General features: G+C 35.4%; 3 protein-coding genes across 5 annotated transcripts in view; 1 reads left to right on the top strand and 2 right to left on the bottom strand.

The window, feature by feature from the left end:
- Window positions 1–11,066, bottom strand: part of LOC137388845 (nucleolar complex protein 2 homolog) — a 37,520-nt gene that overhangs the window by 22,990 nt on the left and 3,464 nt on the right. The window contains exon 1 of one of the 2 annotated variants that reach the window (XM_068075305.1): window positions 5,209–5,333. The exons of the other annotated variant lie outside the window; for it this stretch is intronic. Coding sequence (XP_067931406.1) covers window positions 5,209–5,264 — 56 coding nt within the window. The 5' untranslated portion in view covers window positions 5,265–5,333. Of the gene's footprint in view, window positions 1–5,208; window positions 5,334–11,066 lie in introns of those variants that run through there. 2 annotated transcript variants of the gene reach the window in all.
- Window positions 3,847–5,680, top strand: LOC137388847 (enkurin-like). Its single transcript, XM_068075309.1, has 5 exons — window positions 3,847–3,975; window positions 4,188–4,333; window positions 4,572–4,804; window positions 4,965–5,064; window positions 5,340–5,680. Exons 1-5 carry the CDS (start codon window positions 3,899–3,901, stop codon window positions 5,555–5,557), a joined length of 774 nt encoding a protein of 257 aa, XP_067931410.1. The 5' UTR covers window positions 3,847–3,898; the 3' UTR covers window positions 5,558–5,680.
- The window catches only part of LOC137388848 (RWD domain-containing protein 4-like), a 145,026-nt gene continuing 139,811 nt past the window's right edge, over window positions 5,852–11,066 (bottom strand). Inside the window, exons 2-7 of one of the 2 annotated variants that reach the window (XM_068075310.1) lie at window positions 9,192–9,257; window positions 8,996–9,076; window positions 8,655–8,764; window positions 8,216–8,261; window positions 7,069–7,161; window positions 5,852–6,537 (exon numbers count right to left, since the gene is read on the bottom strand). In XM_068075310.1, the coding sequence (XP_067931411.1) occupies window positions 6,322–6,537; window positions 7,069–7,161; window positions 8,216–8,261; window positions 8,655–8,764; window positions 8,996–9,076; window positions 9,192–9,215 (570 nt within the window). In that variant the 5' untranslated portion in view covers window positions 9,216–9,257 and the 3' untranslated portion in view covers window positions 5,852–6,321. The remainder of the gene's footprint in view (window positions 6,538–7,068; window positions 7,162–8,215; window positions 8,262–8,654; window positions 8,765–8,995; window positions 9,077–9,191; window positions 9,258–11,066) is intronic. The other variant, XM_068075311.1, reaches the window with a different exon arrangement.

The following is an 11,066-nucleotide window of genomic DNA, read 5'->3' as shown; positions in this document are numbered from 1 at the left end:
GACTATTAGTCCGAGTAGTAGCTTGTATCAGATGCTAAAATTTAAAATCTCAATCTCTGCTATATGCTCAAAAGTGGATGTACATTACTAATCTAACCTAAAATCTATTAATCAAAATAGTTAGAAAACCAATGAAGCCCAAACAAGGTAACTAAAATCATAGAATAGAAAATCGGTGTGCACAACAAAAAATTAAAATGTGTACATCCCATCGAAGAACACACTTCTCCAAGAATTTGACAGATTATCTATCGTCTACAGACCATTCGCTCGCTTTTTTATAATTTGCCTAGTTATTAAAAAAGTTCGCAAATTATGTTTTGCCTGAGTGTTCCGCACAGTAAATCTACTTACACCTTTCTGTCCTGCCATCTGGTCGAATTAGAGTTGTTCATTCAACTGATCAACGTTAATGAAGAGCAGTGAACATGACAGATTTTTGATGACACGTAACTGCAGACAAAGTAGTGTAACATATACAACACTTGAAGTGCCATTTTCCTTAGTGCTATAATGATTAACCGCGATGATACCTTTACGCTGTTTGCAGAACATGAAGATGAATCTTCCATTTTATTAACTATGGGCATGTCCGTAGGATGGAAGATGAAGCAACTGTCAATATTGCCATGGCATAATACTATAGACCACTCAAGATGAGCAGAGGAACGCCTAAGTTCATATGAAGGATGATGTTCACTATCGAAAATGATGATAACATGAACATGAAAAGTTTTTCAAGAGATTCATTACTCTGTACAGTTAAAACTAAACGAGATGAACAATATTGATGACATGTGGAACCTCTGCAGTCAACACCTAAAAATAGCTGTCGAAGCATCTGTCCCAAAATCAAAAGCAAGGACTTCATCAAACCTATATGGTTTAATAATGCTGCTAACATGCTACATGTTAACATGCTACATGTAACTTATTTCAATCAACTACGAATCCTACTTAACTAGGTTCAAGGAAGAGTGGCGTAAACACAGAATACAATTATGTCAAATAAAGCAACACTATTTAACCACTAAAATATGCAAATACGTCGAAAGCGGCAACAGCCGCTTCAGGCCCTTCTATCAACATTTCAAATGGATGCAGGTCACAACTGAACTACCCACGAGACCAGTTCGTGGCGATGGCGCCCATAGCGAAGACCCCAAGAAATGTGCCAACTTGTTGAATAACTTTTTAAGTGCAAAATTCTGGGCAGAACACCAGCAGAACTCACATAAAAATGTCTATGATAGCACATGCTCAAAGAAATTTGATATTTCACTTGAGGGAATGTTAAACTTATTAAAAAGCTAAAGGGTGGCAATTCACCAAGACCTGACGAAATACGTAAAGAATACCTAATGGTTGATTCCATATTAACTGGTAAGTGCCTTACAACCATATACAAAGAGTCAGTCTCTGCTTCAAAACTACCAACTGAATGGATGTTAGCCCATGTTGAAACACTGCAGAAAAGTGGTGCATCGGACCAACCCAATAAGTTCTGGCCAATCTCTCTGACAAGTATCCCCTGTAAGCTCCCTATAATTCTACATGAGCTCAATGCTGTTCTTGATGGAATACTGTATAACCGCCAACATGAATTCAGACGAGGATTATCTTGTAAGACACAACTATGTGGTGCCTTTCATGAACTTTCTAAGACTGTAGACAAGGATAATTCTACGCATGCTGTAGTACTGCATTTTGCAAAAGCATTTGAAAAAGTGCTTCACAAACTGGTAATGCAAAAGCTCTCCACAGTACCAAAAATCAGCCACCAAATACTGATGCGGATACACAGCTTCCTATGTAACTGTAAAGAAAAAGTAGTTATTAAAGGTCAAACATCTCTAGAACTCTCAGTAACATCTGCCGTTTCACATGGCTCTGTTCTTGGACCTACTTTATTTTTAGCTTCCATCAAAGATTTACCTACTCGTGTTAACTGTGGTATCAGTCAATTTGCAGATGATAATTTCATCTACCAAGTGGTAAATAACCACGCTGACAAACAGGTTTTTCAAGAAAACAATGCCTTAGAGTCTGGGGCTTCAACCTGGTGCATGTCTTTCAATTTACACAAATGTTTTATCCTCGCTGTCAATCCAAATCATACATCACTCCAAGCAAATTACACACTATCACATACCACACTAGAAGTTGTGCAGGAGACCAAGTATTTGAAATTATCTTGCAAGCAACTTAAAATTTACAATTTACATTGACAATAAAATATCAAAAACAATACGCCAACTTGGTATACTCAAACATACTTTGTTCAATGCTTCAGAACAGGCTGAACTACTGACCTACTTCAGTCTGTGTAGACCGCATTATGACTATATAGTCATAATGCATTATGACTAGGCCCTATATAGCCATAATGCGGTCTACACAGACTGAACACTGCTACGCTATATAGCGTAGCAGTGTGCAGCCCATGCCCACAGTATAAGGTGTACAACATAGAAATCGTGCAAAATAACAGCTGTACAGTTTCTTTCTAATGTAAGAGGAAAAGAAAGAATAACCAACGCTCATCAAGCGCTAAATCCAGAAGCGCTAACATAAAAGCACTACAGCATTAGACACAACCTTCTGCACAGACTTCTGGCAAAGAAAGAAAATCATTCACATTTTATCAGCTTTGAATAAAACGTAAAACTGAATTGAATTGATAAACAGTGAAAACTGAAAACACTCAAAACACCAGAGCTACAACTATAGGCCAACCACCTACAGTATACGCAGACTTCAACTTTTTATAACAGCTTTTTATCGAAAATTGTAGATGAGTTAATATCCAAGCTCCATAGGGCTAACTAGTTGCCAAAATAGCAAAAAACATTATAACTGTGCTAGCTAAGAACCTAAAACACTTAGGCATACCGCTTGCCACAAGCTCTAGTAGCCTATGTACTAAAGATGAGTAAGAGTAACATACTAATTCGTTTATCTGCAATACTCTACGGGAAACAGTCCCAACATCGGTAAGTCCAAACCTAGACAAGGTGTGAAATCGACAAAGGCTGGTGCAGTTTTACAATAATTTAATCCTTTATTCTGGTGCCCTCACGCACTAATCTTCAACAAATAATAAATGTCTTTCGCAGTTCTATACTCATTTCAAAAAATAAAAATCAAAGCTACTCACTGAAGTTTAGATTTCTAATGAATACATACTCTTAGCATAACAGTTAACCATATTTATTATTGTTACTTCTTTTAGCATGCGTTCTATATTTAGGTGGAGCAAAATCTTGCTAGGCCTACATAAGCTGGAGAGTGCTGCATCAATTGGATCACAAGATATTTTTGCGCAAATGAATCTTTTACATATAAATCGCTTATTTACTATGAAAATAGTTAATGGCAAAATAGCAAATCCGCTGTAGAGATTGGACCAACCGTTGTCGATATACAAACTCGTCGAGCTTCAAATCAGTCGAGCTTCGGACTATAAACCTAGTCTACAATTGTATTAGCACATTCATAAAAAAGTAAAAATGTTATCTGATATCTACGAGTGGGCACGATTTTTAAGCACCCATCAGAGTCGTATAGCTTCACTGTAAAACTATGCGGCTCTGGGATCCATGAGGATATTGACGGATACTAATAAAAGCTAGTTTACTTCCGCATATGAATGCATGCGAAGCCCAAATAAAATTTTGATTAATTTTGCATAAATTTTAAATTAATATAATTACCAAATTGTAATTTTTAATAAAACAGTTGTAAATTACTATTTATGCTAGTAATAAACGATTCCGAAATGTTAAAAAATACTATTTCCTAGACACGCATAGCAACCAGACAACATCGAGTAGCTCTTGACAACGTTTCATTCAGTGAGTTTCAATCGTCCCGATTTTCGTTTGTAGGATCTGCCAACATGGATTCCATGATCATGACTGAAAGCATATATAATCTCATACCTAGGGAAGAAGTGAAGGTTCCAAAACCAAAAAAGTAAGCACACTACGACTTTTAATTTGTATTATGCGTTCTTGAAGACTGCTGAGTATCGTTTTTTCTAACAAAACAACATAATATCAGTTATTACGAGTAATGCGTTACAGCTTAAGCACTTCATTATTATTTTAATTCCAGCTTGATTTATTTGTTTTAAGCATTTTTTAAGTACACCAACTTAATAACAAAACAAATACATATTTTTGTAGACATACTTCCAAGTTCAAGGAATCTATTAAAGTAGAGGAGAAAGTTCACAAGAAGCCAACCAAAACAATGGGGCCAGCTGAGGTAGTCAAGCCTCAACCAGATAAATATTTAAAGAAACATGAGAAGGAACCAATTTTGCCTGAGCGTAAGTTTACATGGATCTATGCTTAATTGCAACAAAACATATTTTTGTAAAAACAGGCACTTTAGCATGTTACACTTTTCAAAGATTCTCATACTGCAAAGCAATTAGTCATTGTTAATGATAGATTGAAAGACGGAAGTTTGCTGTAAAGTACTATTGCTATTGCGGTATAAAATTAATGATAAATGTAAATGAGTTTTAGGATGTGATATTATTATTTACTATCTGGTTTATCTAGGCAAAAAGTTTGAATACACTGATGCTGACAAAAAGAAACCATCAGTGCCAACAAGCAAGGATGAGCCTCCGCTGCTAGGACTAAAAACAACGAAAAATTTCATCACAAAAAATGCTGTAGAGTCAATCATGTCAGTGCCAGGAATTCCGGACAAAAAATATGCAGATACCAGGATTGGAGATACTCACAACTTGATACCTTCTGGTCTTGAGCCAAAATATGTTCACAAAAAGGTGAGTAATAGCTTCATCTGAAGCTTTTCATTCGGTTTTTCTGTATCATAGCGGCTCATTTCATTCACCAAATAGAGCTCGCAAAGTTGCTCATGCTTATCTTATGATGACGTTGCAATATATGACAAACAGAAGTACAAAATTTGACTTATTTTATTAGGAATACGGAGATGTTCCAAGCTATCTGAAGAAACGACAAGAAGAGATGGCAAGAGCTCAAGAGGAATACAATGCCTATATCGCTGAGAACTTCAAAAAAGGTAAGGATCATTCACAGCATGACCACCATGAAATGATTGCCATGAAAGGAGACACCTTTTTTCAGATATTTTACATGTAGATGCAAAATAGATAAACTCCATAAAACGGCATTTGCCACCAAACATTACTTATTATGTCAGCACCTTGATATATCTTTATACTGTACAACTTGTTCTGATGAGGCGTGAAGGATGGGCATGTCAAGAGTGAGAGGCAAATGAAAGATTGTCTGCGAATTACCCAATTCTCATCAGAACTACTTGCTTTGTTGCAGGAGCGATGAAGCAGTTGTCTGAATCTGAAAGAAGTTCTATAATATCAGGACTTAAGACTAACTGGGAGGATTTGTATCACCAATATCAGGGCCTGTCTGTCGTAACCGATACGCTACCCAAGAAACACCGCAAGGAAAGGCTAGAGAATGAAATGAAACAATTAGAACGGGACATTCAAATGATGGAGAAACACAATACCGTTTACATAGCCAACTAATGTGCACTTTTCCCGGACTCTTGGAACTTGTACAGGAAAAAAAAGCATGTGGAGCTTGATAGATTGCAAATGTATTAAATGTTTACGTTTTCTTATTTATACTAAACTCTTATACAAAGTGCTTTTGGCAATTACTGTAATATTCTAAAGCTCAACTCTGTATCATTGCGAGATGGTGTATGTGGAGATGGCAAGCGTGCCAATGCTATAGATAAAGTTTCTTTAGAATACTGTGGTGAAAGAATACTACCAAAACTATGGCTTCTACTCATGCAAATATGAATTCCTTCAAGGGAAAAGTGTTTGTGGCGGCTATATGTACCAATGTTGTAAGGCCATAATATAAGGAGCAAAAAAGGCAACTACATAGCATAACTAAATAGCATTATGGATCAGCTAAATTGTCCAACATACGACAAGAGGTCCAATTGTTAAAAAAAGTACAAATGTATTTTAATAAAATTACTTGAATACACCACAGAGTTAATTGTTGACTTCTCCCAAACAGAGCATCATTGATGTAATCACCAGAGAGCAAATCACTTGAGAAGGATTACTTTTAAAAACAAGTCTGTACAGCATCGAACAATTTCAATTACATTTTTCTGATGTGTGAGTGCATCTATTTGTAAGCGTCAATCAATAACACCTCATAATTCTCTTTACAACAGTGCAGTTCAAAATAAAGGCAACCCTATATGGAATGACTAGACTGCCTGTAGCAAGGATCCAATGAGCAACACATATGTGTAGGGTGTAATATTTCACTGCCCATCCAACTTGCTGCCAGTTTGGCTGAGGTGTCTAATAAGGTCAACCCAATTCCAGCCTCTCTGTTTGCCCTCCATCATACCCTGAGTGCCAAACTTGTCATACAGCCTACGCTTCTGGTTTTTACTTAATTGTTCCTTTTTTTGTTTCCCCGCCTTTACAGTTTCAGTAGCAATGGCTTGCTCTGGCTTAGCTTCTTCGATCACAACCTATCAAGAGATGTTTTACTATGTGTAAAGGACCCAATCATGTACTTAGTGTTAGCTATAAAGCTTTGAGCTTGGTCAAAGTGTTAAACAACAAATAGAATTATCAGCAGTGTTAGCCTAAACAGCCTTTTGACATCAACATCAGCGTTAATACCAACAGCAGTGTTAACACCAAGAACAGTGTCTACATCAACATCAGTGGAACACTGACAACAGTGGACCAGCAAAAGCAGTGCTAACACAAACAGCAGTGTTAACACCAAAATCGGTGCTAACACAAACAACAGTGTTAACACCAAGAGCAGTGCTAACACAAACAGCAGTGTTAACACAAACAGCAGTGTTAACGCCAAGAGCAGTGCTAACACAAACAGCAGTGTTAACACAAACAGCAGTGTTAACACAAACAGCAGTGTTAACGCCTAGAGTGATGTTAACACCAACTGCAATATTAATGTCAACATTAATTGTAGTACGAGGCTCAAACTGAAGTCATACTATCGAAAAACAGAGACATGATACAGCAAGTACCTTGTCTGTTTGTAGCTGCATAAGGTCTTCCTTATTCTCCTTGGCATACTCAAACAGCGTGTAGGTGCTGCCACAGCCCAGCAGGTTCTCTGCCTGCAACACGACCACATAACAACATGCCAAATGCTAGTAACATTACCTTCCCATTCCTCAGAATATCAGAGACTTGTTTGCATCCTCTGCGATATGTGGAGATGCACAGCTATAATACAGGCAAGATAATTTTGAGTGGGTATTGTGTAAATAAGGTGTATCATTGTTCATATCTAACTATTTGTGACAAAACAGCTGGTTTGTTGAATATGAAGAGCACCATCATAAAGTATGTCCAAAGAGAGCAACCTTCAACCTTCAAACCTTCAACCGCTATCAATAATTGATTGTCAAACGATTACAGAAAAACAAGTTTTTAAGTAGTATTATGCAAATAATGTTTATGAAACAAAATTACATTGACTCATTGTGGTTTGGTCGAGGGAGTCAAGGCTATGAGCCGATTTGCATGTAAAAATCAAAACAGTTTCATGCTATGATGCATTTACATATTAAATATGTATATCCTATTCTCTACATTTGATCATTATAGTATTCTGTTAGTTACTTCAGTCCTCTTCACGAGTCTGAGAATGGTAATCCATATTCAATAATAGTGACTGCAGTTTACACTTTCTTACTAGCTCGTCCCCTTGACACGTTTGCAATAAAAAGTCGGCTAATATTATTACGAGGTTTTATAAAACCAAAAACAAAGAAACTGGAGTGTCGAACCTTGTAAATCTTTAACAAATAGATAGGTAATTATTCTTATTTTTACATGGCTAGACACATCAGATATATTTGTTTTGTGACAAATATCATTGGTTGGTTCAGAACACTATATAGATTGAAATCAATGAATATAATTGCGTCTGTATTCGCTATTGGTATTCATTTACTGATCAAATAGAATGTTGCACACTCCCTACAGATTGAGGACTTGCTGGTAGACACGAGTATAATTATAAGGAAGTAAGAATGTTCATGGTAGGCACATTTTTTGTAAAGACCCGTAATTACAGTACACAGAGAGGCATTAGAACTAGTGACACTTGATAGGCAGTGCCCCAACCTAGAAGAATATTAGTTAGACACCCAAATGGTTCCTTACCTCTGTAGTTAAGGCACTCTTAATGGCATCTTTTACTTCCTGCAACCTAAAATATCAGCAGGACTCTACACTTTATATGAACACAGCGTACACTAAAAGTGGCCATCTCTATAAATTCAACAGCTAAGGATTGCAGCAGAATTTATGGTACTTGGGACTTTTTGATAACCTAGTAGTCGCATACAAGTGAGCAGCTAGTGTCTAGATTACTACAAGAGTTATAAAAGTGAGACTCAAATAAAAAATAGACCATACAAAACTTTGTAACATCATTGGTCTTTAGTCAGAAGTTGTGAAAAGCTAGTCCTATGTTGTTTGTGTGGACTTTATGAAAAACAATTAGCACAATAGCAAAACTTTCCAGATGATTAGAATTGATGAAGTAGAATACAAAAAGGTATATAGTGAACAGGAAGTGACACATGGTAGACCAACTTACAGATGTTTATTGTAAAACACATCTAAATGAATTGTGGGTAATTCTTCAGGATAGTTTTCTCCCCAAGATACCTCAATAATGGCTGACTTATTGTCCCCATCCTCTCCGATCTGTTAAGAATGAACAAAATAAATTAAAACAATTAAGTATTCAGAGTAAGACTTCAACAGAAAAAAACCAAGTACAAATGTTCTTATCTTTTATCTTTATTATTAACTAACATAATACATGACTTAACTACCAAGTGATCTGTTAAATGTGAAACTATTCCTTCATCTTAATCTATTAAATGTGAAACTATTCTTCATCTTAATCTATTAAATGTGAAATTATTCCTTTACCTTGTACTGGTACTGAGTTGGTGTGATATCAAAGAAATCGTCATCGCCTTCATAAATTGAAAGCAGAACTTCTCGCTCTTCCTAGAAATATCAAATCCAAACAAGTGCACTTTTGAAATACTCAGAGAAATACAGACACGCTTTAATGTACATGCAAAAGATCAAATAGCAACTCATTCTTTGTATAAATGCTCACCTCCTGCTGTTCTTGACAGCTCATTTCGTTACACGAAACTTCCCTTTATTTGTCTTCTAAGATTAACTATATGAACAGATTTTTCAACTGATAATTTTTAAGGTTTGTACAAGTTTACTCATTTTCCATGCATTTAACTTCTGGAATGCAACAAATAGTTCAAGTAAAGCATTAAATAAATTTCCTTCCAGAGTTTTTCTTCCTTAAATTTCCTGTAAATAGTTTTGCTGTCAGAAAAGGAAACTGTGTATTTGCGTACTTAGCAAGCCACTCTAAGTTTACATAGAATACAGTTTGTGTGTTGATAAGCTTTGTAACATGGATAATACCTAAGCAGAATTTAAGAAGCATTCACTACTTTACATGCAAAAACTTCCATGCAGAATTTATAAAAAAAAATGCAAGAGAAAGAAAAACAAAAGTAGGGTGTAGTACATTTTTGTTAAATAATGTTTTTGGTTTACCTAAAACAATATTATAGTAAATATAATAAACATTTGTTAATCATCAACAAGCTCTATTGGTTCAACTTTACTGTATGGACATTACGGACTGCGCTCGGAATATACAACAACATATGGTCTGTTGAATGCTTCTAAATTGTCACATGTAGGATATGCAATAAGAGACATGTAATTCCATGGATTTCACTTACATCAAAATTTATATTCCACAGGGGTTCCTGATGTAAAGTAAGTGTAAAAATTTTTGTTGAGGCAAAACCTTGAGCTGATACAAAAATGCACACGATATATAAATGATATGTAAATGCAGTTTTGACTCTATACCATCAAGCTATCTCAAACAACAAAAAATTGAATGAACTACTAGCTTAGTGTCATAAAATAGAAACATTTAAACAGAAGCTGTAAGCTGAAACAGTCTTCCAAGACATTATCATACGTAAACATTGAAATTAATTACATTTCACCATTGTCGTCATAATCAATAATGGCTAATAGTATACAGTATATATATTGCCCGATTATAAATCTACAAAAAACTAGTATGAAGGAAAGATAAACAATTTACTCATATATGGTGATTAAGCTTTGTAAAATCATTGCAATCTCATGATACAAAAAATTAACAAGGTATAGAAGATCGAACACAAAGCAACAGCAGCTGATGTTATCCCACGCAACAAAATATTTGATTAGAGCATTGAATTTTTAGGGTTGAGCCTACAACGCAAATAAAAAAGTGTGTGTACTTTTAATGTTATCATTCTGAAAAAGCAATAGTTGAATCTAAAAACATGGAATAGGTTATGCATTGACATACCATATAATTCTATAGTTTTTTTAAAACAACAATTTGAAATTTACAATTAAAACTGTTAGGTAGATTGTGGATGGACAGATTCACAGAAAACATTGGTTAAAGGTTGACTTGCAACAAAATTCACATTACAGTTATTTGATATCAAAAGATTCGCCATGTCTTACTCTGTTGTGTTGTAGGTGCACAATATGTAAAAATGTGATTACAAGCTTTTAAAAGCTCAAAAACGAACAGTTAATTGCAGCCACACGAGACCGCCGTAGTTTGGATTCTCTTTCCAAAACGGCTCAAATGTGACGTAGTTGTGGTAGATGGTTTCTGTTTACACTTTCATACAACCTTATTCGTCGAAATATTTTCACAAATATACTTCACGCATTCAATAAAACCATGTCTATTGTTCTTACGCGTCTATTTTATCGTCATTGTAATGCTGTCACTTTTAGCACTGATATCTTATAACTTAGCATAAAAATTCGTTAAACTTTTTAACCTTAGCTCGAAGGAGTGCATATCATTGTCTAATAATCATGACGAGCCTGTTGGTCACCTGTGATAATCGAAAAGCGCTGCAAAAATTATTTTCAAAGT

The sequence above is a fragment of the Watersipora subatra genome, chromosome 2, assembly GCF_963576615.1.
Source record: "Watersipora subatra chromosome 2, tzWatSuba1.1, whole genome shotgun sequence".
In the NCBI taxonomy this organism is placed as follows: domain Eukaryota; kingdom Metazoa; phylum Bryozoa; class Gymnolaemata; order Cheilostomatida; family Watersiporidae; genus Watersipora; species Watersipora subatra.
Note: the sequence above shows the minus strand (reverse complement) of the source record. Positions and strands in the feature narration are given on the sequence as shown.